Source organism: Pelophylax lessonae (assembly GCF_965119305.1).
Source record: "Pelophylax lessonae genome assembly, chromosome: 3".
NCBI lineage: Eukaryota > Metazoa > Chordata > Amphibia > Anura > Ranidae > Pelophylax > Pelophylax lessonae.
Genome location: NC_138770.1, coordinates 30,371,749 through 30,397,821, shown reverse-complemented (window position 1 = coordinate 30,397,821; position 26,073 = coordinate 30,371,749). Strand labels below are relative to the sequence as shown.

At 46.1% G+C, this 26,073-nt stretch overlaps 5 protein-coding genes across 5 annotated transcripts in view; 3 read left to right on the top strand and 2 right to left on the bottom strand.

Moving 5' to 3' along the window:
* LOC309550684 (uncharacterized protein) overlaps window positions 1–26,073 on the bottom strand; it is a 1,024,308-nt gene that overhangs the window by 593,711 nt on the left and 404,524 nt on the right. The gene's annotated exons all lie outside the window — the stretch shown is intronic.
* LOC309550755 (uncharacterized protein) overlaps window positions 1–26,073 on the top strand; it is a 318,095-nt gene that overhangs the window by 131,247 nt on the left and 160,775 nt on the right. The gene's annotated exons all lie outside the window — the stretch shown is intronic.
* The window catches only part of LOC309550736 (uncharacterized protein), an 851,482-nt gene that overhangs the window by 737,777 nt on the left and 87,632 nt on the right, over window positions 1–26,073 (top strand). The window lies entirely within an intron of this gene.
* The window catches only part of LOC309550715 (uncharacterized protein), a 523,380-nt gene that overhangs the window by 427,713 nt on the left and 69,594 nt on the right, over window positions 1–26,073 (bottom strand). The gene's annotated exons all lie outside the window — the stretch shown is intronic.
* Window positions 1–26,073, top strand: part of LOC309549873 (uncharacterized protein) — a gene marked incomplete at both ends in the record, with an annotated part of 66,123 nt that overhangs the window by 15,605 nt on the left and 24,445 nt on the right. The window contains one exon of the mRNA XM_082250368.1: window positions 23,570–24,672. Within this exon, the coding sequence (XP_082106494.1) occupies window positions 23,570–24,672 (1,103 nt within the window). The remainder of the gene's footprint in view (window positions 1–23,569; window positions 24,673–26,073) is intronic.

Sequence of the window (26,073 nt, the reverse complement as noted above, 5' to 3'; positions counted from 1 at the left end):
TCTCCTGTACCCTGTCTGCAGTCTCTGACCATCTCCTGTATCATGTCTGCAGTCTCTGACCATCTCCTGTACCCTGTCTGCAGTCTCTGACCATCTCCTGTATCATGTCTGCAGTCTCTGACCATCTCCTGTATCATGTCTGCAGTCTCTGACCATCTCCTGTATTATGTCTGCATTCTCTGACCATCTCCTGTATTATGTCTGCAGTCTCTGACCATCTCCTGTACCATGTCTGCAGTCTCTGACCATCTCCTGTATCATGTCTGCAGTCTCTGACCCTCTCCTGTATTATGTCTGCAGTCTCTGACCATCCCCTGTAGTATGTCTGCAGTCTCTGACCCTCTCCTGTATTATGTCTGCAGTCTCTGACCCTCTCCCGTATTATGTCTGCAGTCTCTGACCATCTCCTGTATCATGTCTGCAGTCTCTGACCATCTCTTGTACCCTGTCTGCAGTCTCTGACCATCTCCTGTACCCTGTCTGCAGTCTCTGACCATCTCCTGTATCATGTCTGCAATCTCTGACCATCTCCTGTATCATGTCTGCAGTCTCTGACCATCTCCTGTATTATGTCTGCAGTCTCTGACCATCTCCTGTATTATGTCTGCATTCTCTGACCATCTCCTGTATTATGTCTGCAATCTCTGACCATCTCCTGTACTATGTCTGCAGTCTCTGACCATCTCCTGTATTATGTCTGCAGTCTCTGACCATCTCTTGTACCCTGTCTGCAGTCTCTGACCATCTCCTGTACCCTGTCTGCAGTCTCTGACCATCTCCTGTATCATGTCTGCAATCTCTGACCATCTCCTGTATCATGTCTGCAGTCTCTGACCATCTCCTGTATTATGTCTGCAGTCTCTGACCATCTCCTGTATTATGTCTGCATTCTCTGACCATCTCCTGTATTATGTCTGCAATCTCTGACCATCTTCTGTACTATGTCTGCAGTCTCTGACCATCTCCTGTATTATGTCTGCAGTCTCTGACCATCTCCTGTACCCTGTCTGCAGTCTCTGACCATCTCCTGTATCATGTCTGCAATCTCTGACCATCTCCTGTACTATGTCTGCAGTCTCTGACCATCTCCTGTATCATGTCTGCAGTCTCTGACCATCCCCTCTATTATGTCTGCATTCTCTGACCATCCCCTGTACCATGTCTGCAGTCTCTGACTGTCTCCTGTATTATGTCTGCATTCTCTGACCCTCTCCTGTATTATGTCTGCAGTCTCTGACCCTCTCCTGTATTATGTCTGCAGTCTCTGACCCTCTCCCGTATTATGTCTGCAGTCTCTGACCATCTCCTGTACCATGTCTGCAGTCTCTGACCATCTCTTGTACCCTGTCTGCAGTCTCTGACCATCTCCTGTACCCTGTCTGCAGTCTCTGACCATCTCCTGTATCATGTCTGCAGTCTCTGACCATCTCCTGTATCATGTCTGCAGTCTCTGACCATCTCCTGTATTATGTCTGCATTCTCTGACCATCTCCTGTATTATGTCTGCAGTCTCTGACCATCTCCTGTACCATGTCTGCAGTCTCTGACCCTCTCCTGTATTATGTCTGCAGTCTCTGACCATCCCCTGTAGTATGTCTGCAGTCTCTGACCCTCTCCTGTATTATGTCTGCAGTCTCTGACCCTCTCCCGTATTATGTCTGCAGTCTCTGACCATCTCCTGTATCATGTCTGCAGTCTCTGACCATCTCTTGTACCCTGTCTGCAGTCTCTGACCATCTCCTGTACCCTGTCTGCAGTCTCTGACCATCTCCTGTATCATGTCTGCAATCTCTGACCATCTCCTGTATCATGTCTGCAGTCTCTGACCATCTCCTGTATTATGTCTGCAGTCTCTGACCATCTCCTGTATTATGTCTGCATTCTCTGACCATCTCCTGTATTATGTCTGCAATCTCTGACCATCTCCTGTACTATGTCTGCAGTCTCTGACCATCTCCTGTATTATGTCTGCAGTCTCTGACCATCTCCTGTACCCTGTCTGCAGTCTCTGACCATCTCCTGTATCATGTCTGCAATCTCTGACCATCTCCTGTACTATGTCTGCAGTCTCTGACCATCTCCTGTATTATGTCTGCAGTCTCTGACCATCTCCTGTATTATGTCTGCATTCTCTGACCATCTCCTGTATTATGTCTGCAGTCTCTGACCATCTCCTGTACCACGTCTGCAGTCTCTGACCATCTCCTGTATCATGTCTGCAGTCTCTGACCATCCCCTCTATTATGTCTGCATTCTCTGACCATCCCCTGTACCATGTCTGCAGTCTCTGACTGTCTCCTGTATTATGTCTGCATTCTCTGACCCTCTCCTGTATTATGTCTGCATTCTCTGACCATCTCCTGTATTATGTCTGCAGTCTCTGACCCTCTCCTGTATTATGTCTGCAGTCTCTGACCCTCTCCCGTATTATGTCTGCAGTCTCTGACCATCTCCTGTACCATGTCTGCAGTCTCTGACCATCTCTTGTACCCTGTCTGCAGTCTCTGACCATCTCCTGTACCCTGTCTGCAGTCTCTGACCATCTCCTATATCATGTCTGCAGTCTCTGACCATCTCCTGTACCCTGTCTGCAGTCTCTGACCATCTCCTGTATCATGTCTGCAGTCTCTGACCATCTCCTGTATCATGTCTGCAGTCTCTGACCATCTCCTGTATTATGTCTGCATTCTCTGACCATCTCCTGTATTATGTCTGCAGTCTCTGACCATCTCCTGTACCATGTCTGCAGTCTCTGACCATCTCCTGTATCATGTCTGCAGTCTCTGACCCTCTCCTGTATTATGTCTGCAGTCTCTGACCATCCCCTGTAGTATGTCTGCAGTCTCTGACCCTCTCCTGTATTATGTCTGCAGTCTCTGACCCTCTCCCGTATTATGTCTGCAGTCTCTGACCATCTCCTGTATCATGTCTGCAGTCTCTGACCATCTCTTGTACCCTGTCTGCAGTCTCTGACCATCTCCTGTACCCTGTCTGCAGTCTCTGACCATCTCCTGTATCATGTCTGCAATCTCTGACCATCTCCTGTATCATGTCTGCAGTCTCTGACCATCTCCTGTATTATGTCTGCAGTCTCTGACCATCTCCTGTATTATGTCTGCATTCTCTGACCATCTCCTGTATTATGTCTGCAATCTCTGACCATCTCCTGTACTATGTCTGCAGTCTCTGACCATCTCCTGTATTATGTCTGCAGTCTCTGACCATCTCCTGTACCCTGTCTGCAGTCTCTGACCATCTCCTGTATCATGTCTGCAATCTCTGACCATCTCCTGTACTATGTCTGCAGTCTCTGACCATCTCCTGTATTATGTCTGCAGTCTCTGACCATCTCCTGTATTATGTCTGCATTCTCTGACCATCTCCTGTATTATGTCTGCAGTCTCTGACCATCTCCTGTAACACGTCTGCAGTCTCTGACCATCTCCTGTATCATGTCTGCAGTCTCTGACCATCCCCTCTATTATGTCTGCATTCTCTGACCATCCCCTGTACCATGTCTGCAGTCTCTGACTGTCTCCTGTATTATGTCTGCATTCTCTGACCCTCTCCTGTATTATGTCTGCATTCTCTGACCATCTCCTGTATTATGTCTGCAGTCTCTGACCCTCTCCTGTATTATGTCTGCAGTCTCTGACCCTCTCCCGTATTATGTCTGCAGTCTCTGACCATCTCCTGTACCATGTCTGCAGTCTCTGACCATCTCTTGTACCCTGTCTGCAGTCTCTGACCATCTCCTGTACCCTGTCTGCAGTCTCTGACCATCTCCTGTATCATGTCTGCAGTCTCTGACCATCTCCTGTATCATGTCTGCAGTCTCTGACCATCTCCTGTATCATGTCTGCATTCTCTGACCATCTCCTGTATCATGTCTGCAGTCTCTGACCATCTCCTGTACCATGTCTGCAGTCTCTGACCATCTCCTGTATCATGTCTGCAGTCTCTGACCATCTCCTGTATCATGTCTGCAGTCTCTGACCATCTCCTGTATCATGTCTGCAGTCTCTGACTGTCTCCTGTATTATGTCTACATTCTCTGACCCTCTCCTGTATTATGTCTGCATTCTCTGACCATCTCCTGTATTATGTCTGCAGTCTCTGACCCTCTCCTGTATTATGTCTGTAGTCTCTGACCCTCTCCCGTATTATGTCTGCAGTCTCTGACCATCTCCTGTACCATGTCTGCAGTCTCTGACCATCTCCTGTATCATGTCTGCAGTCTCTGACCATCTCCTGTACCATGTCTGCAGTATCTGACCCTCTCCTGTATTATGTCTGCAGTCTCTGACCATCTCCTGTATCATGTCTGCAGTCTCTGACCATCCCCTGTAGTATGTCTGCAGTCTCTGACCCTCTCCTGTATTATGTCTGCAGTCTCTGACCCTCTCCCGTATTATGTCTGCAGTCTCTGACCATCTCCTGTACCCTGTCTGCAGTCTCTGACCATCTCCTGTATCATGTCTGCAGTCTCTGACCATCTCCTGTATCATGTCTGCAGTCTCTGACCATCTCCTGTATTATGTCTGCATTCTCTGACCATCTCCTGTACCATGTCTGCAGTATCTGACCCTCTCCTGTATTATGTCTGCAGTCTCTGACCATCTCCTGTATCATGTCTGCAGTCTCTGACCATCCCCTGTAGTATGTCTGCAGTCTCTGACCCTCTCCTGTATTATGTCTGCAGTCTCTGACCCTCTCCCGTATTATGTCTGCAGTCTCTGACCATCTCCTGTATCATGTCTGCAGTCTCTGACCATCTCTTGTACCCTGTCTGCAGTCTCTGACCATCTCCTGTACCCTGTCTGCAGTCTCTGACCATCTCCTGTATCATGTCTGCAGTCTCTGACCATCTCCTGTATCATGTCTGCAGTCTCTGACCATCTCCTGTATTATGTCTGCATTCTCTGACCATCTCCTGTATTATGTCTGCAGTCTCTGACCATCTCCTGTACCATGTCTGCAGTCTCTGACCATCTCCTGTATCATGTCTGCAGTCTCTGACCATCTCCTGTATCATGTCTGCAGTCTCTGACTGTCTCCTGTATTATGTCTGCATTCTCTGACCCTCTCCTGTATTATGTCTGCATTCTCTGACCATCTCCTGTATTATGTCTGCAGTCTCTGACCCTCTCCTGTATTATGTCTGCAGTCTCTGACCATCTCCTGTACCATGTCTGCAGTCTCTGACCATCTCCTGTATCATGTCTGCAGTCTCTGACTGTCTCCTGTATTATGTCTGCATTCTCTGACCCTCTCCTGTATTATGTCTGCATTCTCTGACCATCTCCTGTATTATGTCTGCAGTCTCTGACCCTCTCCTGTATTATGTCTGCAGTCTCTGACCCTCTCCCGTATTATGTCTGCAGTCTCTGACCATCTCCTGTACCATGTCTGCAGTCTCTGACCATCTCCTGTATCATGTCTGCAGTCTCTGACCATCTCCTGTATCATGTCTGCAGTCTCTGACCATCTCCTGTATTATGTCTGCATTCTCTGACCATCTCCTGTATTATGTCTGCAGTCTCTGACCATCTCCTGTATTATGTCTGCAGTCTCTGACCATCTCCTGTACCATGTCTGCAGTCTCTTGCCCTCTCTTGTATCATGTCTGCAGTCTCTGACCATCTCCTGTATCATGTCTGCAGTCTCTGACCATCTCCTGTACCATGTCTGCAGTCTCTGACCCTCTCCTGTATTATGTCTGCAGTCTCTGACCATCTCCTGTATCATGTCTGCAGTCTCTGACCATCCCCTGTAGTATATCTGCAGTCTCTGACCGTCTCCTGTATTATATACGCAGTCTGTGACCATCTCCTGTATCATGTCTGCAGTCTCTTGCCCTCTCTTGTATCATGTCTGCAGTCTCTGACCATCTCCTGTATCATATGCACAGTCTCTGACCATCTCCTGTATCATGTCTGCAGTCTCTGACCCTCTCCTGTATCATGTCTGCAGTCTCTGACCATCTCCTGTATCATGTCTGCAGTCTCTGACCGTCTCCTGTATTATATACGCAGTCTCTGACCATCTCCTGTATCATGTCTGCAGTCTCTTGCCCTCTCTTGTATCATGTCTGCAGTCTCTGACCATCTCCTGTATTATGTCTGCAGTCTCTGACCACCTCCTGTATCATATCTGCAGTCTCTGAACACCTCTTATATCATGTCTGCAGTCTCTAAACATCTCCTGTACCATGTCTGCAGTCTCTGAACACCTCTTATATCATGTCTGCAGTCTCTGACCATCTCCTGTAGTATGTCTGCAGTCTCTGACCCTCTCTTGTAACATATCTGCAGTCTCTGACCGTCTCCTGTAGTATATTAGGGGGAGCCTCATTTTTTTTATAGATTTGAGTTCTTCTGACTGGTTGAATCTTTTGATAAAAACCATGCGCAGTAATTGTGATGCATCGTGGAATCGAATCAAATCGCGAGACCAGTGAAGATGCACCTCTAATGTATACACAATTTTTTATGCTATAACAACTTATGTATGTAGGATTACAAGCCATTCATATGAGGATTATTTGCTTCTCCCTCTTTCCTGTTTTTGCTTGGATATATATGCAGATTATTTTATCTTAGGATCGGTCCCATTTGGCGTCATTGGATTCAGGGGATCTACATGTGGGTTAGATCCCCTCCCTTTTACCTTTCCCCCCCCCCTTACGCTCATTGTATACTACAGTCCTGCCTTGACCCAAAATATATGGTTAATCCCCCCCCCCCCCTTTTTTTTAGATTTGGTTGGTGCTTTTCATATTTTTTGATTGATTTCTATTTCTCACTTTTTCCTTTTGGGTGGGTGTCTGATATATTGGTTCCCATTTAGCAAAGTGCACTCTGCTTTATATGCATTTATTTTTACTATGCGTCTCTCCATATTCATTTTTTCTTATCACTTTCTTCACTTTAGATATCACGTTTTTTTTTTTCTGTCCTCACACTTTTTGCATTTTATATACACGCTTTTTATTTTTCATTTTTCACACATTGTAATACCCAACTGGGTTCAACATTTATATTTTTTATCTTTCATTTTTGCTCATCTGCCTCACTCCCCCCCCCCCCCTCTCCTCACTCCTTTTCATTCCCTGGCCATTCCCCCCCCCCTCTTTCCACTCCTTCCCTCCCCCCTCTTTTCTTTCCTCCCTGTTCCCTCTTTCTCTCTCTCCTTCTTTCCTCCCGTTTTTATCCTTTTTCTTTTTCCTTTTATGTTTTACATGATAAACCAATACTTACTGAATTCTTTTAGGCTAAGGGTATATGTATGTCTTTCATATTACATTTATGCCTTTTTAGGGGTCGTTTCCCATTTCCCCTCTCCCTTCCAAGTTTTGGATTTTCCCCACCGCTGGCTGGGTCCAGTTTGTTTTCCCTCACACCCAACTTTTCTCCCCCTCCCTTTTTTTTTATTATTATCCCCGGTACCTGCTCCTTCATTATCATTTCCACCACTGATTTAGATTATAAATAAATTGTATCATATTTACGATTATGTATACGGTTTGATGTATATTGATACGTATTGTTATTTAGAAACTTTATTCTATATGCATGTACACTTGGATCCTGAAGAAGCTCATCAAATGTGAGAGAAACGCGTAGGTCCTTAATTAGATCACACCGTTCATTCATAGGTCTTGTGACACATTTTATACATGCATTGTTATATCTTTATGACTGTATCCCTTTTATATTTTCAAATAAACATGTATTAATTCCTTTTAATCTATCTTGCTGTTAATATTGTGGCACATTCAAATCCCCATATCCAGGGTTGGTAGAGTTATTCCTTCTACGTCCTTCCCTTTCTCCTATCATACCTTGTTACATTTACCCACTTTTCACCATCTTTTTCCAGTTACTTCTAAACCTCACATGTTAGGCCTACAATTCCTAATGGTAATCTAGTTAACCACTTTACCACTAGAGCATTTTGCTGTCTTACGTCTGGGCCACTTTTTGTGCTTCGGCACTGTGCGACTTTAACTGACAATGGTGCGGTCATGCAATGTGGTACCCAAACGAAATTTACATCCTTTTTCCCACAAACAGAGCTTTCTTTTTGAGTTATTTTATCACCTGTGCAATTTTTATTTTTTGCAATATTAATAAAAAAAGAGTGAAAATTTTGCAAAAAAATGACATTTTCAACTTTGTCTTTTAAAAAATATCCAATATACTCAATTTATGTCATTTTTTTTAACCAAAATATATTTAGCTACATGTCTTTGACAAAAAAAAATTTTCAATGAGCGTATTTTTATTGGTTTGCGCAAAAGTTATAGCGTCTACAAACTATGGTGTAAATACTGAAATTTACGAAGCTTTAATTTCTGACTGCCTATCTCATTTCATGAAGTGCTAAAATGGCAGGGCAGTACAAAACCCCCCCAAATTACCACTTTTTGGAAAGTAGACATCCTAAGGAATGTTCTGAGAGGCATGTTGAGCTCATTGAATATTTCATTTTTTTTTCACAGGTGTTTGAAAAATGACTAAAAAAATTATTTTATTTTTTTTACACAAAGTTGTCATTGAAATGATATATTGCTCACACATGCCATGGGTATATGTGTAATTACACCCCAAAATATATTCTGCTGCTTCTCCTGAGTACGGGGATACCACATATGTGAGACTTTTTGGGAGCCTAGCTGTGTACGGGACCTCGAAAACCAATCACCACCATCAGAATTTCAAAGGGCGTACATTTTTCATTGCATTTTCTCACTACCTCTAACGGTTTAGGAGGTCCTGAAATGTCAAGATACCACAAACCCCCCCCCCCCCCAAATGACCCAATTTTGGAAAGTAGACACCCCAAGCTGTTTGCTGAGAGGCATGGTGAGTCCATGGAATATTTTATATTTTACCACAAGTTTTGGGAAAATTACTATTTTTTTTTTTACACAACGTTGTCACTAAAAGATAAAATTCTGACACATGACATAGGTATATGTGGAATGACACCCCAAAATACATTCTGCCACTTCTCCTGAGTATGGGGAAGCCCCATGTGTGAGACTTTTTGGGAGCCTAGCTGTGTACAGGACAGCGAAAACCAATCAACACTCTCAGGTTTTCTAATGGAGTAAATTGTGCATGTCACCTCTGCACTACCTGTCACAGTTTCGGAGTCCCTAAAATTCCAAGATAGCACAAACCCCCCCCCCCCCAAATGACCCCATTTTGGAAAGTAGACACCCCAAGCTATTTGCTGAGAGGCATGGTGAGTCCGGGAAATATATATATATATTTTTTTTTTTCACAAAGTTGTCAGTAAATGAAATATTGCTCACACATGCCATGGGTATATGTGAAATGACACCCCAAAATACATTCTGCTGCTTCTCCTGAGTACAGGGATACCCCATGTGTGAGACTTTTTTGCAGTCTAGCCGAGTTTCTCTATCGCTCATTGACAGACGTAGTCTTCTTGATTCTCAAGAGCTGGGTTATGTTGTCTCCGCAGGAGTAGGACTAGGCAGAAAGACAAAACGTTCTGGCTCCACCTTAGGGGCAGTCCCTGAGGGTATATCCTCCCTCTCTCTGCTACAGGGAATCAGTTTTTTTCTGTCTAGTCAGGAGTAAGGACCTAAGTTCCTTGCTGGGATCTTTTGGTCCTGGCAAGACTTTTTTTCTTTAAGAAAAATAAATTTTTTAGGTAGTTTTCTCCAGTGTTTTTTCCTGTGAGATCTTCAAGCAAAAATGCCGGACTGGGCGACACTTGTGGTCACCCCAGCCGGCCTACGAGCGCGCGCAGACCATGGCATTGCGCTTGGTCGGCCGCGACATATTCAAGTAAGTATGCGGGGCCGGGCGACGGGCTGGATGTTGAGATCCAGTGGTCACCCCGGTTTCTGCCTACGAGCGCGTGCAGACCAGAGCTCCGCGCTGGGTCGGCCGCGATGGAGTCCCAGTGAAGGGACTGACTTTGCGAGTTAAAAGTCTCGCTTGGACGCCAGGTACCAGAGAGTCGAGGCGTCCGGAGTGGTCCACAAACCCCCACCCCGGTGGAGAGGGTATTGTGAAGAGAGGGTGCCTGTCGGTTCGGTATGGTGAGTAAACGTTCCCTTTTTTTTTCCTCGTTATGAGGCAGTATGTATTATGGGCCCCTCCATATATGGTCAGTATATATCTGATACTTACAAGTCCCCCTTGTAATACAGCATGTGTTTGTGGGAAGTGGACTTGGTTTAAGAGCTAACACTCTACCCAGCAGACTGTAACATTACAGCAGACATAGGAGGTGTAATCCTACCTTATGTGTAGTGTATCTTCTGTAGATCCATATATCGCCTCTTAGCAGAGATGCAGGTGGATGTGCTGGGAAAACGATTTTGGCGGTCCGCCGCCATTTTGCCGTAGACCGAATGCATGTATGTCCTCAGGTCACGCCGGCCGCCATGTTTTTGGAGTCTTATGTCTCTTCTATGGGGGCGGCCATGTTTTGTGAGCCCAGCTACCTCGTGGAGAGCTGGGAACGCCGGAAGGCGTACACAGGGGGCGGAGCCACGCCTTCTACCCGGGAAAAAGCAAACAGCTCCTTCCAGTCTGTGTAAGACAGACGCTGACTGCAGTTGGTTGGAAACTGCACTGCATCGGTTGGTGAGCCTTGGGGGTCCCTCTCTCTCTCTGTGGGATCGAGAAGCAGGTACTCTGAGGGGCGCTATTGCGCTAGGGGGAGACACACAAAAAAAAAAAAAAAAAAAAAGTTTTTTTGTTTTGCTGGCAAAGGTGTCCTGTATTAACATGGACCCTGCCACTCATGTATCTCCTCCGGATCCCCTTGAGGGGTCTGCGGGATCCTCCAGCACCCCATTGACAATTGAATCATTGTCAGCTATTATGGAAAATTTTGTGTCCCGGGTGGAAGTGGCTTGTCAGGGACAGGGCGCAAGAAAGCGACCCCCGCCTAACCCCTTATTATCTGAAACCTCGGACTCAGACTCTGAGCCTATTTCTGCAGTTGCAGGTACTTCATCTGGGATTGGTGTCTCGGGTCCTGTCTCTTCAGACAGTGAGGAGGATGTTTCGGCATCCGCCATAGCCCGAGAGGAAGCGTTGGTGAACGCACTCATTGTATCTGTTCAAGAAACATTAAGATTACAGGGTATTCCATCAGAAATAGCTGAAACTGAAATCCCTTTTGGGACTAAAAAACGCATCAAAGTGGCGAAGGTTTTTCCATTGCCCAAATGTTTTGGCAATCCAATCGAAGAAGAATGGCGTCTGCCAAAACGCACTTTTACTATTTCTAAACGCATTGACAGGCGTTATCCGTTTGAGGAAACCCTTATTAAGAAATGGACAGAACCACCTGTGGTGGATTCACCAATTGCTAGATTGAATAAAGCCACGGTTATTCCTTTAGAAGACGCTCCGTCTTTTAAAGATCCAGTGGATCGCAAGATAGAAGCTATGTCTCGCACCATGTTTTCCTTGATTGGATCAGCTTTCAGACCTATAATAGCTATTGGTCTGGTTTCGCAGGCTGTAACTGAATGGACCAAGTGGTTACGCCGGGACTTAGAAGAGGTCCCTCAGGCGGTATCAGATTTGTTGGAACAAATGATACAGGGGTTACAGTTTGTGTGTGATGCGGCGTTAGACGCTACTCCATTATTGGCGCGAGCATCAGTCTCAGCAGTGGTTCTCAGGCGTACACTGTGGCTAAAAGGTTGGTTAGCCGACCAAGGTTCCAAAAAAGCATTGGCTAATATCCCCTTTTCAGGAGAGCGTCTATTTGGAGCCAACTTAGATGAGATCATTAAAGATCTCACGGGTGGAAAGAGCACCTTTTTACCGCAAAATTTTAAAGGTAGAGGAACTCGTCAAAGACGAGGGCCTTCTTTTTCTGCTCACAAGAGGTTTTTTCGTCCCGCGGGTGAAAAAACTAAGTCCTCCAAAGCTCCTGCAGGAGGCGTCAGGGGTCGTTGGTCGGGCAAGCAAAAGCCCGCCCCCTCCAGACCTGAAGATAAACCATCCAAAGCCTGAAGGTGCGCCCCCACCCATAACTGGGGTGGGGGGACGTCTTCGCCGGTTCCCGGATCCATGGCTTTCCAGAATCCCGGACAAATGGGTTTGCGAAGTCATAAGGTCAGGGTACAAGATCGAGTTTCGATCTCTCCCACCGGCGCGATTCTTCCCTTCCAATATCCGACTATCCGCAGATCGTTTAGAAGATCTGCGGAGAGCAGTCACAGATTTACTACAACAAGGAGTGGTAGTCCACGTTCCTTGGACAGAACGGTTTCAAGGGTTTTATTCAAACCTGTTTACAATACCCAGGAAAGAGGGCAAAGTGCGTCCAATTCTGGACTTAAGAGCACTCAATTCTTTCGTCAACATAAGAAGATTCAGAATGGAGTCCATTCGCACGGTAGCAGCCTTCCTGCATCCAGGGGATGTCCTAGCGTCCATAGACATCAAGGACGCCTATCTTCACATTCCCATTTTCGCAGGACATCAGCGGTTTCTACGCTTTTCTGTAGAGGAGAACCACTATCAGTTTGTGGCGTTACCTTTCGGTCTCGCCACGGCTCCGCGGGTCTTCACAAAGGTGTTGGCCCCAATGTTGGCACTTCTGCGCCAAAGAGGTATATCGATCCTTGGTTACCTAGACGATCTTCTGCTTCATGCAGAGTCTCCTCAGACCTTGCTACAAAACATAGAAATTACTATGATTTCTTTACAGGAATTCGGGTGGCTGGTGAACCAGCAAAAGTCATTTCTGGTTCCCACCCAGAGGCTCGAATATCTGGGTCTAATTCTAGACACAGTCAGGACGAGAGTTTTTCTTCCGGTAGGGAAACTCCGAAAGATTCAATCAGCAGTCCAGTTGTTACTGTCCAACAGCTGGTCTTCCCTTCGGACTTGCATGAGGGTTCTGGGGTTGATGGTGGCTTCGTTCGAAGCAGTCCCATTTGCCCAGTCCCATACCCGAATTCTTCAGCAAGAGATTCTTCTCAGATGGAATCGGAATCCGGAATCCCTGGACAATCAGATCCGATTGAGCAAACAGACCAGAGAGTCTCTGGTCTGGTGGCTTCGGTCTCCGATGCTCAGCCAGGGAAAGTCATTTCTGCCAATATATTGGACGATAGTGACCACGGATGCCAGTCTATCCGGATGGGGAGGAATTCTCGGTCAGTTATCTGTCCAGGGACTTTGGTCCCCGGAAGAATCCAGGTTACCGATAAATGTATTGGAACTGAGAGCGATCAGACTTTGTCTGATTCACTGGACCGAGCAGCTCCAGGGCAGCCCGGTTCGGATCCAGTCGGACAATGCCACGGCCGTGGCTTATGTCAATCACCAGGGGGGCACCAAGAGTGTCCGAGCGGCCAAAGAAGTGGCTTGCATTCTTCGCTGGGCGGAACGATTTGTTCCAGCAATCTCTGCGGTGTTCATTCCGGGGGTGGAGAATTGGCAGGCAGATTATCTCAGCCGTCAGACCCTGGATCAGGGGGAATGGTCCCTCCATCCAGACGTTTTCCACCAGTTGTGCCTACGGTGGGGCACCCCGGATGTGGATCTGTTGGCATCACGATTCAACAGGAAAGTTCAGAGATTCGTGGCTCGCTCCCGCGATCCTCTAGCAGAAACCGCAGACGCACTGATCGCCCCGTGGGGGCAATACCAGCTAATATATGCCTTCCCTCCTCTCGCGTTACTGCCAAGACTTCTTCGCAGGATAGAGGAGGAAGGAATCCCAGTAATCCTGGTAGCTCCGGACTGGCCTCGTCGAGCTTGGTACGCCGACATGGTCAGACTGGTGGCGGACGTCCCGTGGAGACTTCCTCTCAGGGAGGATCTACTGTCTCAGGGACCGATCTTCCATCCTGCTTTACGATCGCTGGCTTTAACGGCCTGGCTATTGAGACCCAGGTGCTGAAGGACAAGGGATTGTCAGCTTCAGTTATTCCTACTCTAGTTGAAGCAAGGAAAGCGACTTCCAGAAAGATTTATCATCGCACATGGAAGTCCTACATTGCATGGTGTGAACCTTTGGGGTTCCGTCCTCGGTCTTATTCGATTAGTCGAATATTGGCTTTTCTGCAACAAGGGGTTGAGCAGAAACTGGCCTTGAGTACTATCAAGGGTCAGGTCTCAGCATTAGCCATCTTCTTTCAGAAGCCTTTGGCTACTCATTCCTTGGTGCGGAATTTCATCCAGGGGGTGCGACATCTGGCTCCGCCAGTGCACGCGCCGTTACCCCCCTGGGATCTTAATTTAGTGTTGTCGGTTCTTCAGAAACCTCCCTTTGAAGATATTAGGGAGATTCCTCTACCCACGTTGTCCCAGAAGGTGGCCTTCTTGGTGGCTATTACTTCTGCACGCAGGGTGTCAGAACTGGCCGCATTATCTTGTCGTTCACCATATCTGGTGGTTCATAGAGATAAGGTGGTTCTTCGTCCGAATCCATCCTTCCTACCAAAAGTGGTTTCAGAATTTCATCTGAATGAAGAAATTGTATTACCTTCCCTGTGTCCTAAGCCCAGTCATCCTCGGGAGTTTGCTTTACACTCCTTGGATGTGGTCCGGGCGATCAGGGTATACTTGAAAACGACAGACTCGTTTCGCAAGACGGATTCACTTTTTGTGATCCCAGATGGACCCAAAAAGGGGTTGCCTGCATCTGCCGCGACCATTTCCAGATGGATCAGACAGACGGTAGTACAGGCTTATTCTATTAAGGGTCGGGAGCCCCCGTTCCCTGTTAAGGCGCACTCCACTCGGGCACTTAGTGCGTCATGGGCCTTTCGCCATCAGGCGTCAGTGGTCCAGGTGTGCAAGGCGGCTACCTGGTCGTCGGTGCATACCTTTACAAAACATTATAAAGTTGATGTAATGGCATCGTCTGATGCCTCGTTTGGCCGCAAGGTTTTGCAGGCCGCAATTTGAGGAGACCAGTGGTCTACCTCGAGGGTTTTTTCCGTTGGAAAATTTTTCTTTAGTCTCATTCTTTGTTTATAATGAGCCTTTAAAACTTCTAGTTTGGCACCAGTTGGGCCTTCTAGATTGGATTTGATTTTGTCAATCCCACCCCTCATTTGTGGCACTGCTTCTGGATGTCCCAGCTCTTGAGAATCAAGAAGACTACGTCTGTCAATGAGCGATAGAGAAAAATGGATTTTTGTAAGATCTTACCGTAAAATCCTTTTCTCTTAAGCTCATTGACAGACGTAGTACCCGCCCCTCTATCATTGAGTTGGGTTGGGTTAAATTCTCTGTACTGCTTTAAAACAGAACTGATTCCCTGTAGCAGAGAGAGGGAGGATATACCCTCAGGGACTGCCCCTAAGGTGGAGCCAGAACGTTTTGTCTTTCTGCCTAGTCCTACTCCTGCGGAGACAACATAACCCAGCTCTTGAGAATCAAGAAGACTACGTCTGTCAATGAGCTTAAGAGAAAAGGATTTTACGGTAAGATCTTACAAAAATCCATTTATTTTTTTTTTTTTCACAAAGTTGTCAGTAAATGAAATATTGCTCACACATGCCATGGGTATATGTGAAATGACACCCCAAAATACATTCTGCTGCTTCTCCTGAGTACAGGGATACCCCATGTGTGAGACTTTTTTGCAGTCTAGCCGAGTACAAGCCCCACGAAATCCAACCCCCACTTTCAGGCTTTCCAAGGACGTAAATTGTTGATTTCACTCCTGACTACCTATCACAGTTTCGGAGGCCCTAAAATTCCAAGATAGCACAAAACCCCCCCAAATGACCCCATTTTGGAAAGTAGACACCCCAAGCTATTTGCTGAGAGGCATGGTGAATCCATGGAATATTTTATATTTTGCCACAAGTTCCGGGAAATATATATATATATATTTTTTTTTACACAAAGTTGTCAGTAAATGATATATTGCTCACACATGCCATGGGTATATGTGAACTGACACCCCAAAATACATTCTGCTGCTTCTCCTGAGTACACGGATACCCCATGTGTGAGACTTTTTTGCAGTCTAGCCGAGTACAGGACCCCGAAAACCAATCATCGCCTTCAGGCTTTCCAAGGGCGTAAATTGTTGATTTCACCCCTGACTACCTATCACAGTTTTGGAGGCCATGAAATGCCAAGACAGCACAACCCCCCCCCCCCCCCCAAATGACCCCTTTTCGGAAAGTAGACACCCTGAGCTATTTGGAGAGAGGCATGTTGAATGTTTTGCAGATCTCACTTTTTGTCACAAAGTTTTGGAAATTGAAAAAAAGAGGAAAAAAAATGCATTTTCCTGTTTTTTCTTCATTTTCCAAAAAAAATGAGAGCTGCAAAATACTCACCATGCCTCTCAGCAAATAGATTGGAGTGTCCACTTTGCAAAATGGGGTCATTTGGGGGGGTTTTGTGCCATCTTGGCTTTTTATGGACTTCAAAAGTGTGATAGGTAGTAAGGAGTGAGATCAACAATTTGCGCCCTTAGAAAGCCAAAAGGTGCGCATTGGTTTTCCGGGTCCTGTACGCGGCTAGACTGGCAAAAAGTCTCACACATGGGGTATCATTGTACTCAGGAGAAGCAGCAGAATGTATTTTGGGGTGTCATTTCACATATTCCCATGGCCTGTGTGAGCAATATATCATTTACTGACAACTTTGTGTAAAAAAAAAAAAAAAATTTCCAGAAACTTGTGGCAAAATATAAACTATTCCATGGACTCACCATGCTTCTCAGCCAGTAGCTTGGAGTGTCTACTTTGCAAAATGGGGTCATTTGGGGGGGTTTTGTGCTATCTTGGAATTTCAGGGCCTCTGAAACTGTGACAGGTAGTCAGGGGTAAAATCAGCAATTTACGCCATTAGAAAACCTGAAGATGTGGATTGGTTGTCGGGGTCGCGTACACAGCTAGGCTCCCAAAAAGTCTCACACATGTGGTATCCCTGTACTCAGGAGAAGCAAAAGAATGTATTTTGGGGTGTCATTTCACATATTCCCATGACATGCGTGAGCAATATATCATTTAGTGACAACTTTCTGTAAAAAAACAAAAAAAAAAAAAAAAATAATAATTTTCCCGAAACTTGTGGCAAAATATAAAATACTCCATGGACTCACCATGCCTCTCAGCAAATAGCTTTGGGTGTCTACTTTTCAAAAAGGGGTCATTTGGGGGGTGTTTGAACTGTCCCGGCATTTTATGCTCAATCTTATCCACAAATCACCCACTCTTCTAACCACTTGAAAACCAAGCCTTTTCTGTGACTTTTTGTTTACATGAAAAAATATTTTTTTTTTACTAGAAAATTACTTTGAACCCCCAAACATTATATATTTTTTTAAAGCAGAGGCCCTATAGAATAAAATGGTGGATGTTGCAAATTTTTTTGTCACACTGTATTTGCGCACAGATTTTCCAAACGCAATTTTTGCGAAAAAAATACATTTTTTTTAATTTATTGCACAAATACACTATATAATTCCAATTTTTTTGATAAAATTTAAAAGATGATCTTATGCCGAGTTCATAGACACCTAACATGACATGCTTTAAAAATTGCGCATGCCTGCGCAGCGGCAAAAACATACGTACATTTTTAAAAACCTTTAAAAGTCTCTACAGGTTACCACTTTAGACTTACAGAGGAGGTCTACTGCAAGAATTACTGCACTTGATCTGGCGATCGCGGCGATACCTCACATGCATGCTGCAATTGCGGTTTACATATGACACTAGACCACCGCTTGCGTGCGCCATTGCGCGCAAGCACCGGGGGAAAGGGGGGGGGGCTCAATTTTTTTTTCTTTTGCTTTTTTATTCTATTTTGACACCTTTCCTTTAATTTTTTTTAAATCATTTTTATTGTTATCATAGTGAATTTAAATATCCCCTATGATAGCAATCTGTGGTGACAGGTACTCTTTTTTAAAAAAATTGGGGTCTTTTAGACTCTAGATCTCTCCTCTGACCTTAACGCATCTGACCACACCAAAATTTGTGTGATAAAATACTTTCCCAATTTCCCAATGGCCCTGTTTATTTCTGGCGAAACAGAAGTTATAAAATGCTCGTAGCCTCCGGCATCTTAGGCCATAGAGATGATTGGAGCCATTCTCATCTCCAATTAGCTCTATGGTTAGATAATTGAACCACCGGCTGCACTCTCGGGTTAACCGGTGGGACAGGAGAGCCCGAAAAAACCACGGAAGGCTGCGGAAGGCGGCGGTGGGGGGGGGGGAGGCCCCTCCCACTGCATGTAAAAGCAGTCTAGCGGCCAATTACCTGCTAGGATTGCTTTTACATGTAAGCCGACCGCTGGCTGTAAAAAACGATACCAAGATGATGCCTAAATCTGCAGGCATCATCCTGGTATAACCACTCAAAGTCCAGCAACGTACCAGTACATTGCTGGTCCTTGTTTGGCATATAGGTTTTTTTTTTTTCATGCAGCCTGTGGGCTGAACGGAAAAAAAGAGAACCTATCAGAAATCAGCACAGGAATAATGTGTAGTATTACTCATCATTAACCGCCCAAACAACCACCCACTGAATTTAATGATGGGTATACACGACACTATCCACGTATACCAAAATAGGATTTTAACTGCAGTGCTGAAATCAGAAAATCACCACAGCTGCTATCAGCAAAGGTATCCATATATGCTGAGTGCAAACGCTGTTTGTGTCAGAATATATAAAATCAATGCCGTGGCAGCCGACGAGTACCTGCAAGAGAAACAGGTCACAAAAGAATGAAAAAACAAACAAAGGACATTGAAAAAAAGTATAGTAGGAAGAGTAGAAGGACATATAAAATGACTGACACAACAACAGTTTTTAGATCTTTTTATTTTTCTTTCTAACTGTTGTTCCTTGATTTGGGACTGCGATCTTCCAGCTTGGGTCTCTCAAAATGTCGATGGACATCCAACATCTTTCGAGACCCTGTGTTTGTGTGCCCTACACTGTTTCGTGCTGTACCCTACACTAAAACTCCACTAGTGTATGGTAGCGCTCAAAACATTCCCTGATGCAGAGACCAGGTTGGTCAGAACATTTGGGACAATAATAACGGGTGTCACGCCTACATCCGCGCCTGCTACAAACACGACATCGTCTTTGGGGTCGTCTTTGGGTAGGGGTACTCGGGAGGACATAAGGAAAATGTCTCTCATGCAGCCGGCTCACTGCATCTGGAAGGGGAAGTTGGGCAGGCATGCCTCCTGGGTACAGGTAGGCAAGGATGATCGCTTCCTGTAATTCCCGGAAGGATCCAGTTCGTCCTGACGCCCTGTATAGGACAAAGGCGTTCAGCATAGCCAATTGGTAAAGGTAAACAGACACTTTTTTGTACCAGCGTCTGGCTTTATGGGCAACTAAATACGGCGCCAAAAGCTGGTCGTTAAGGTCCACCCCTCCCATATTAAGGTTATATTCATGGACACAGAGGGGTTTCTCCATAACGCCAGTTGCCGTAGGGATTTGGATTGTCGTGTCTGCGTGAAGGGAGGACAGAACATAAACATCCCGTGTATCCTTCAACTTCACTGCAAGCAATTTGTCCATTTTCAAGCAGGCTCTCGCCCCGCGACTAAGACGGAAATTTACAAGCCGTTGGGGGAAGCCCCGGCGATTAGGTCGCACGGTGCCACATGCGCCAATTTGTAATTCAGAAAGATGACTAAATAGTGGCACGCTTGTGTAAAAATTGTTCACGTACAAATGGTACCCCTTTCCGGATAAGGGTGACACCAAGTCCCAAACAATCTTGCCGCTGCTCCCTATGTAGTCTAGGCAGTTCAGGGGCTCCACACAGCGATCTTTTCCCTCATAGACCCGGAAACTAACTGTATAACCTGTGGCCCTGTCACACAATTTATACAGCTTGACCCCGTACTTGGCACGCTTGCTGGGGAGGTACTGTTTCATAGCAAGGCGGCCAGTAAATTTAATCAGGGACTCGTCAACGCAGACAACTTGTTCAGGGGTGAACAAGGCTGCAAACCGCTGATTGAAGTGGTCTATGAGGGGTCGAATTTTGTGGAGCCGATCATATTCAGGGTCTCCCCGAGGACGACAGATTTCATTGTCGCTGAAATGCATAAATCGCAGAATTTGCTCATATCTCGCCCTGGACATGGAGGCAGAGTACATGCGCATATGGTGAACTGGGCTAGTGGACCAATATAGCCGCACTTCACTTTGTTTAGTTATGCCCAGGTGGAGGGAAAGGCCCAGAAAGATTTTAAAATCGGAAACCATTATAGGTTTCCAGCCGAATGGTCTGGCAAGGGGCGAATTTGGGTTGGCGGAGATGAATTGTCGTGCGTATAAATTTGATTGATCCACAATAGATCTGTAAAGATCTTCCGGGAAGAACAGTTTAAAAAAGTTCAGGGGCATAAAACCAGCTGTTTCCACGTGGATTCCAGGTTGGCCAGTGAATGGGGGGAAGTACTGGCGCTGTAGAATCAGTGGGTTGCCAATTGGGATATGCCAGCGCATCAGGAAGGGCACTATGGGCTCTACGGGCCTGTCTACGAATACGCGGTAGCTGCGGGCCACTACTCGTGCTAGCCACCGCACCAGCTTCAACCGTCACTCGCCACGTCACCAGGTGATACTGCAGTGCTGGTTGTACTAGGTCCAGGGTGTACTAGGCCGCTGGTGCTTGCCAGGTCGCCAGGAGGATGAGCGGCACTTGTACCCACACTCTTCTCTATACTAGCACCCTGCGATTCCTGCATCTCAACAACTCCAGAATGGGGTCGGGTACGCCTGGGTCTAACAGGGACCCATCTGTCGTCGGAGCTATCTGTCAGGGAGCCGCTGCTGTAATCTGGTTTGTATACTGACAGTAATTCGGCCAGTGTAGCTTCCCCTTCGCTATCATCTGACATGGTCAGTATACTATATACCTCTTCACCACTGTACCAACGTTTGGACATTTTGGTAACTAAATTTACCGGTACAGTAGTGTGACTCACAGGTAATAAAAGCACCTGGTTGTCAAGGGATATTTCAAGTGCTACCAAAAAAACTGCTAATGCTAGCAGGGATCAGGCCTGACTCTGCTAACACAGCGGTTTTGTGTGTTGTGTTTTTTTGTAAGTGACAGTAATCTGTTGATTACTACACTTACCTGGGTGAAAGGGTTAAATGCAGGCGCTGGCAGGAATCAGTGCTGACCGTGCAAACACCGCGTTTTGGGAACCCTAAACTATGGGGGCGCTAGTATAGTTCTGATCAGATCAGATATTGATCTTTTCAAACACTATACTAGTAATGGAAGTGTATGTGTGTGTGTGTGTGTGGTAATCAAGGGGTTATTTCTAACTATGCGCCGGGGATCTGCGCTTTTTTAGACTGCCACTAACACTAGCTAATGTCACCTGTGTCACTTATAATAGTGATCAGAAAAAAAACTGTACACTATAAAAGTGACACTGTGACAGGGCACGGAAGCGGTTAACTGGGGGGGATCAGGGGGTTAAATCTTTATTGGGGGGTGGCGGGGACCCTAAACCTCCTTTGGGATAGAAACTAAGTTGCTAGCGCAAACTCAAGTCACAATCACACTAATACAAAATACAGTAAAAACAGTATATTATGTGTGCAATGTGACAGGGGGAAGGGGTTAACTGGATGTGATCAGGGGGGGATCAGGGGGTTAAATCTTTATTGGAAGGGGCTGGCGGGTATCCTAAGGATAAAAGGAACGGTGGCAAAACCTGGTCACAAGTCACACTTATATGTTGTGGCAGGGGGTGTAGGGGTGATCAGGGGGTTAAATCTTTATTGGGGGATGGCGGGGACCCTAAACCTTCTTGAGACAGAAACTTAGTCGTCTGCGCTAATTCTGATCGCAATCACACTAATGCAAAAATACAAAAACACTGTATATTACGTTTGTAATAGTGTTGAATGTGACGGGGCAGGGGTTAACTGGGGGGGGGATCAGGGGGTATATAGGAAAATGCTATATACTGTATACGGTGTGTGTTGTGACAGGGGGGATCAGGGGGTTAAATCTTTATTGGGGGGTGGCGGGGACCCTAAACCTTCTTGGGACAGAAACTTAGTCGCCTGCGCTAATTCTGATCACAATCACACTAATACAAAAACACTGTATATTACGTTTGTATTAGTGTAAAATGTGACAGGGGGTAGGGGTTAACTGGAGGTGATCAGGGGGGGATCAGGGGGTTAAATCTTTATTGGGGGGGTGGCGGGTATTTTTAGTGAAAAAGGGGGGGGGGGGTCGCAAGCGCTACACCTGTTCACAAATCACACTTATACAGGTATATAGGAAAATGCTATATGCTGTATACAGTGTGTGTTGTGACAGAGGCTGTAGGGGTTAATTGGGGGGGGGTGATCGGGGGTTAAATGTGCCTATCTACCTGTGTGTGGGTGTGCTTGTGCAGTTACTCACAGTTAGATGTGCTCTCCTCTCACGCTGGATCCAAAAGGGACGATGGGAGGGGAGGGCACATCTTTTCTGAGCCTGTGTTTACATTTCACAGGCTCAGAGTGTAATTTGATTGGGCAGGACCGATCAACAGGTCCAGGCCAAAAATGATTGGCCTGGACCTGATGACTGATTGGTTCTGAACCCAACTGTGTCATCGGCGGGACCGCGGGAGCGCGCGTGCACCAGAGTGGCGAAGGCTAGTGACGTACCGGTACGTCACTTTGCCTGGCCGGGGCTGACCGCCGCAGTATATGTACTTGTGGCGGTCGGCAAGTGGTTAACAGAAAGTGATAATGAGGGAGGAGTCAGTAACCCAATGATGGTGGTCTTCAGGATCAGTCCAGTCTTCATCTTGGCTGTTCTCCCCCCATCCTCACTCTCTGACCTCTTGTGGGGCTCAGCCCCGCTGTTATTCATGACTAAATCATGGACTAAATAAGGAAGTGCAGGACTTCTTGTGTTGGGAAGATGGCAACGAGTGATAGAGGGGGGGGGGGGACACTCGTCCTATAATCCCCTCATCAGTGTCACTCCAATAAAAGACAGTTCTCGTTGTCTTCCTCTTTTGACTAAGCTCCATGAATAAAGAAGTGAACTGGTAGGAGATCAGAGGACCCATTTACTAGTTACCTTGAGGGGGGAATTGTAAGATCCTCAGAGACAAAGCTGCCTGATGTGGGCGGAGTCCTGGTTTAGGGGAAACAATCTGCTGATGTCTAGTAATAATCTTTGTATTTCTATTTTAGTAGATGGATGGGAGATGAGGAAAACCTCAGAGGATTGTCTCACTTTGTCTCCAGACTGTAAAGTAGAAGATGAGGACATCACACAGTATAGTCCAGGAGAAAACCCGGCTACCTCAAATGTCCATCCGGGACCACACAGTGTAGATGGACCATCGTATTCCTCTTATCCTGAGGAACCTCAGACTGTGAGGGACGGTGCCGGAACATCGTATTCCTCTTATCCTGAGGAACCTCAGACTGTGAGGGACGGTGCCGGACCATCGTATTCCTCTTATCCTGAGGAACCTCAGACTGTGAGGGACGGTGCCGGACCATCGTATTCCTCTAATCCTGAGGAACCTCAGACTGTGAGGGACGGTGCCGTCCTTACAACAGATAAGAGATTTTCCTGTACTGAGTGCGGGAAGTGTTTCCATTCTAAATACAAGCTTAATGTGCATAAAAGGTCTCACACCAGTGAGAAGCTGTATTCCTGTTCTGAATGCGGGAAATGTTTTTCAGTGAAGTCCAATCTTTCCAGACATCAGAGATTGCACACAGATAAGAAGCCGTATTACTGTCCTGAGTGCGGGAAATGTTTTTCACAGAAGTTCACTCTTTCCACACATCTGAGATCGCACACTGGTGAGAAGCCGTATTCCTGTCCTGAGTGCGGGAAATGTTTTTCAGAGAAGTCCACTCTTTCCAAGCATCAGAGATTGCACACTGGTGAGAAGCCGTATTCCTGTCCTGAGTGCGGGAAATGTTTTTCAGAGAAGTCCACTCTTTCCAAGCATCAGAGATTGCACACTGGTGAGAAGTTGTATTCCTGTCCTGAGTGCGGGAAATGTTTTTCACAGAAGTCCACTCTTTACAGACATCAGAGATCTCACACTGGCGAGAAGTCTTATTCCTGTCCTGAGTGTGGGAAATGTTTTTCAGAGAAGTCCAAGCTTTCCACACATCAGAGATCGCACACTGGTGAGAAGCCGTATTCCTGTCCCGAGTGCAGGAAATGTTTTTCAGAGAAGTCCACTCTTTCCAAGCATCAGAGATTGCACACTGGTGAGAAGCCGTATTCCTGTCCTGAGTGCGGGAAATGTTTTTCACAGAAGTCCACTCTTTACAGACATCAGAGATCTCACATGGGGGAGAAGCCGTATTCCTGTCCTGAGTGCGGGAAATGTTTTGCACACAAGTCCCATCTTTCCACACATCAGAGATCTCACACGGGGGAGAATCCGTATTCCTGTCCTGAGTGCGGGAAATGTTTTGCACACAATTCCCATCTTTACAGACATCAGAGATCTCACACAGGGGAGAAGCCATATTCCTGTCCTGAGTGCGGGAAATGTTTTGCACACAATTCCCATCTTTACAGACATCAGAGATCGCACACTGGTGAGAAGCCGTATTCCTGTCCTGAGTGCGGGAAATGTTTTTCACGGAAGTCCGGTCTTTCCACACATCAGAGATCTCACACGGGGGAGAAGCCGTATTCCTGTCCTGAGTGATGGAAATGTTCCTCACTGAAGTCCTATCTTCCTGTACATCAGGGGTCCCACACAACCCTGGAGGTGTATTAGTGCCTTGAGTGTGGGAAAAGTCTTCTATATGAATGTTGGTGAACATGTGGGGAAGAAGCACACCCTGATATACACCTCAGATATACTCCATGGCTGATCTTCATTATGTAAGAAACACTTCATAAGGAGATCAGAGATCACCAAAGACATGGATGAAGTGTTGTGCCGTGTTGGCCATTGATAGCAGGAGAAAAATAAAAATGGAGTCCTTAGCTTTCATTGGCTGAGTACATTTTGTGTGGGAAGATTTCACAAAACACTTACAGATCTGGTTGTTATAAATGTGTTGATGAAATGTGACCCGCATTCCCCCAGTCATGTGGCCATAATGTGCTTTCCTGACAAATGTCCATAGCAGCATACGTTTGGGTAGCCCCGCCCTCATTCCTCCCCCATATGACCCCACCCCCATAAATGTTCAGGATAAGCCAATGGATGCTTTCCTTTTTTGTCCTTTTCACTTATAGGACCATTTTTGTATGAAGTTTTCCTACCTATTGGAAGTATTGGTGGGCGGGTCTGGTGCTGGGCAGCTGTGCGGATGTCAGGAGCTTCCTTTGGTATCCAGAAGTCTTCCAGGATGTCCCGAGTGGTCAATGAGTCCCCAGCTATCAGCGGGGTGGTGTTATGGCACACACATGTAGAGCATCCATGCCTGGAGAGTGGGCCCTGCCATCGGCAGCCATTTGCATTGGCTGGGAGCCCAGCTGTTAGTGGGTGACCATTAAGTGTTAGACACGTGAAATTTGTTTCGGTGTGAATACAAATTCCGACAAATTTTTGGTTATTCCTAGATTCTGATGTATCCAAATCTCCAAATGAAATTGCAATTCATTTTGTTGAAATCTGTTAAAATTTATTTTGTTTATTCATTTTCTAACGAATTCCAACTTTTCGGAACGATTCGAATTCGGATCAGTAAAAAAAAAAAAACGATCGACCGATGCAAATTCTGTGTGAAGAAAAGCGGGTTGTTAAGCAGCAAGCTGGGAAACCGGCCGCCCGCATCCTTACCAACCATGACTCATCAGCTGTCAGAAGGCTTCCCCACTGACAGATGAATGGAAAGAAAAGAATGCCAGCATTGCCCGGTAATAGAACAAAACGGTGTGCTCCCCTCCCCCTTTCCATAACAGACCCTTCGGTTAGGGATAGACCGATATGTTTTTTTCAGGGCCGATGCCGATATTTTGGTCACAACGTATCGGTATCGGCCGATACTTTATACATTTAAAGTTTTGAAAAATTAAGACAATTTTTGACACAAATCTGGTACTGAACATGTTAAGTTTTGTTTAATGCTTAATGGCTGGC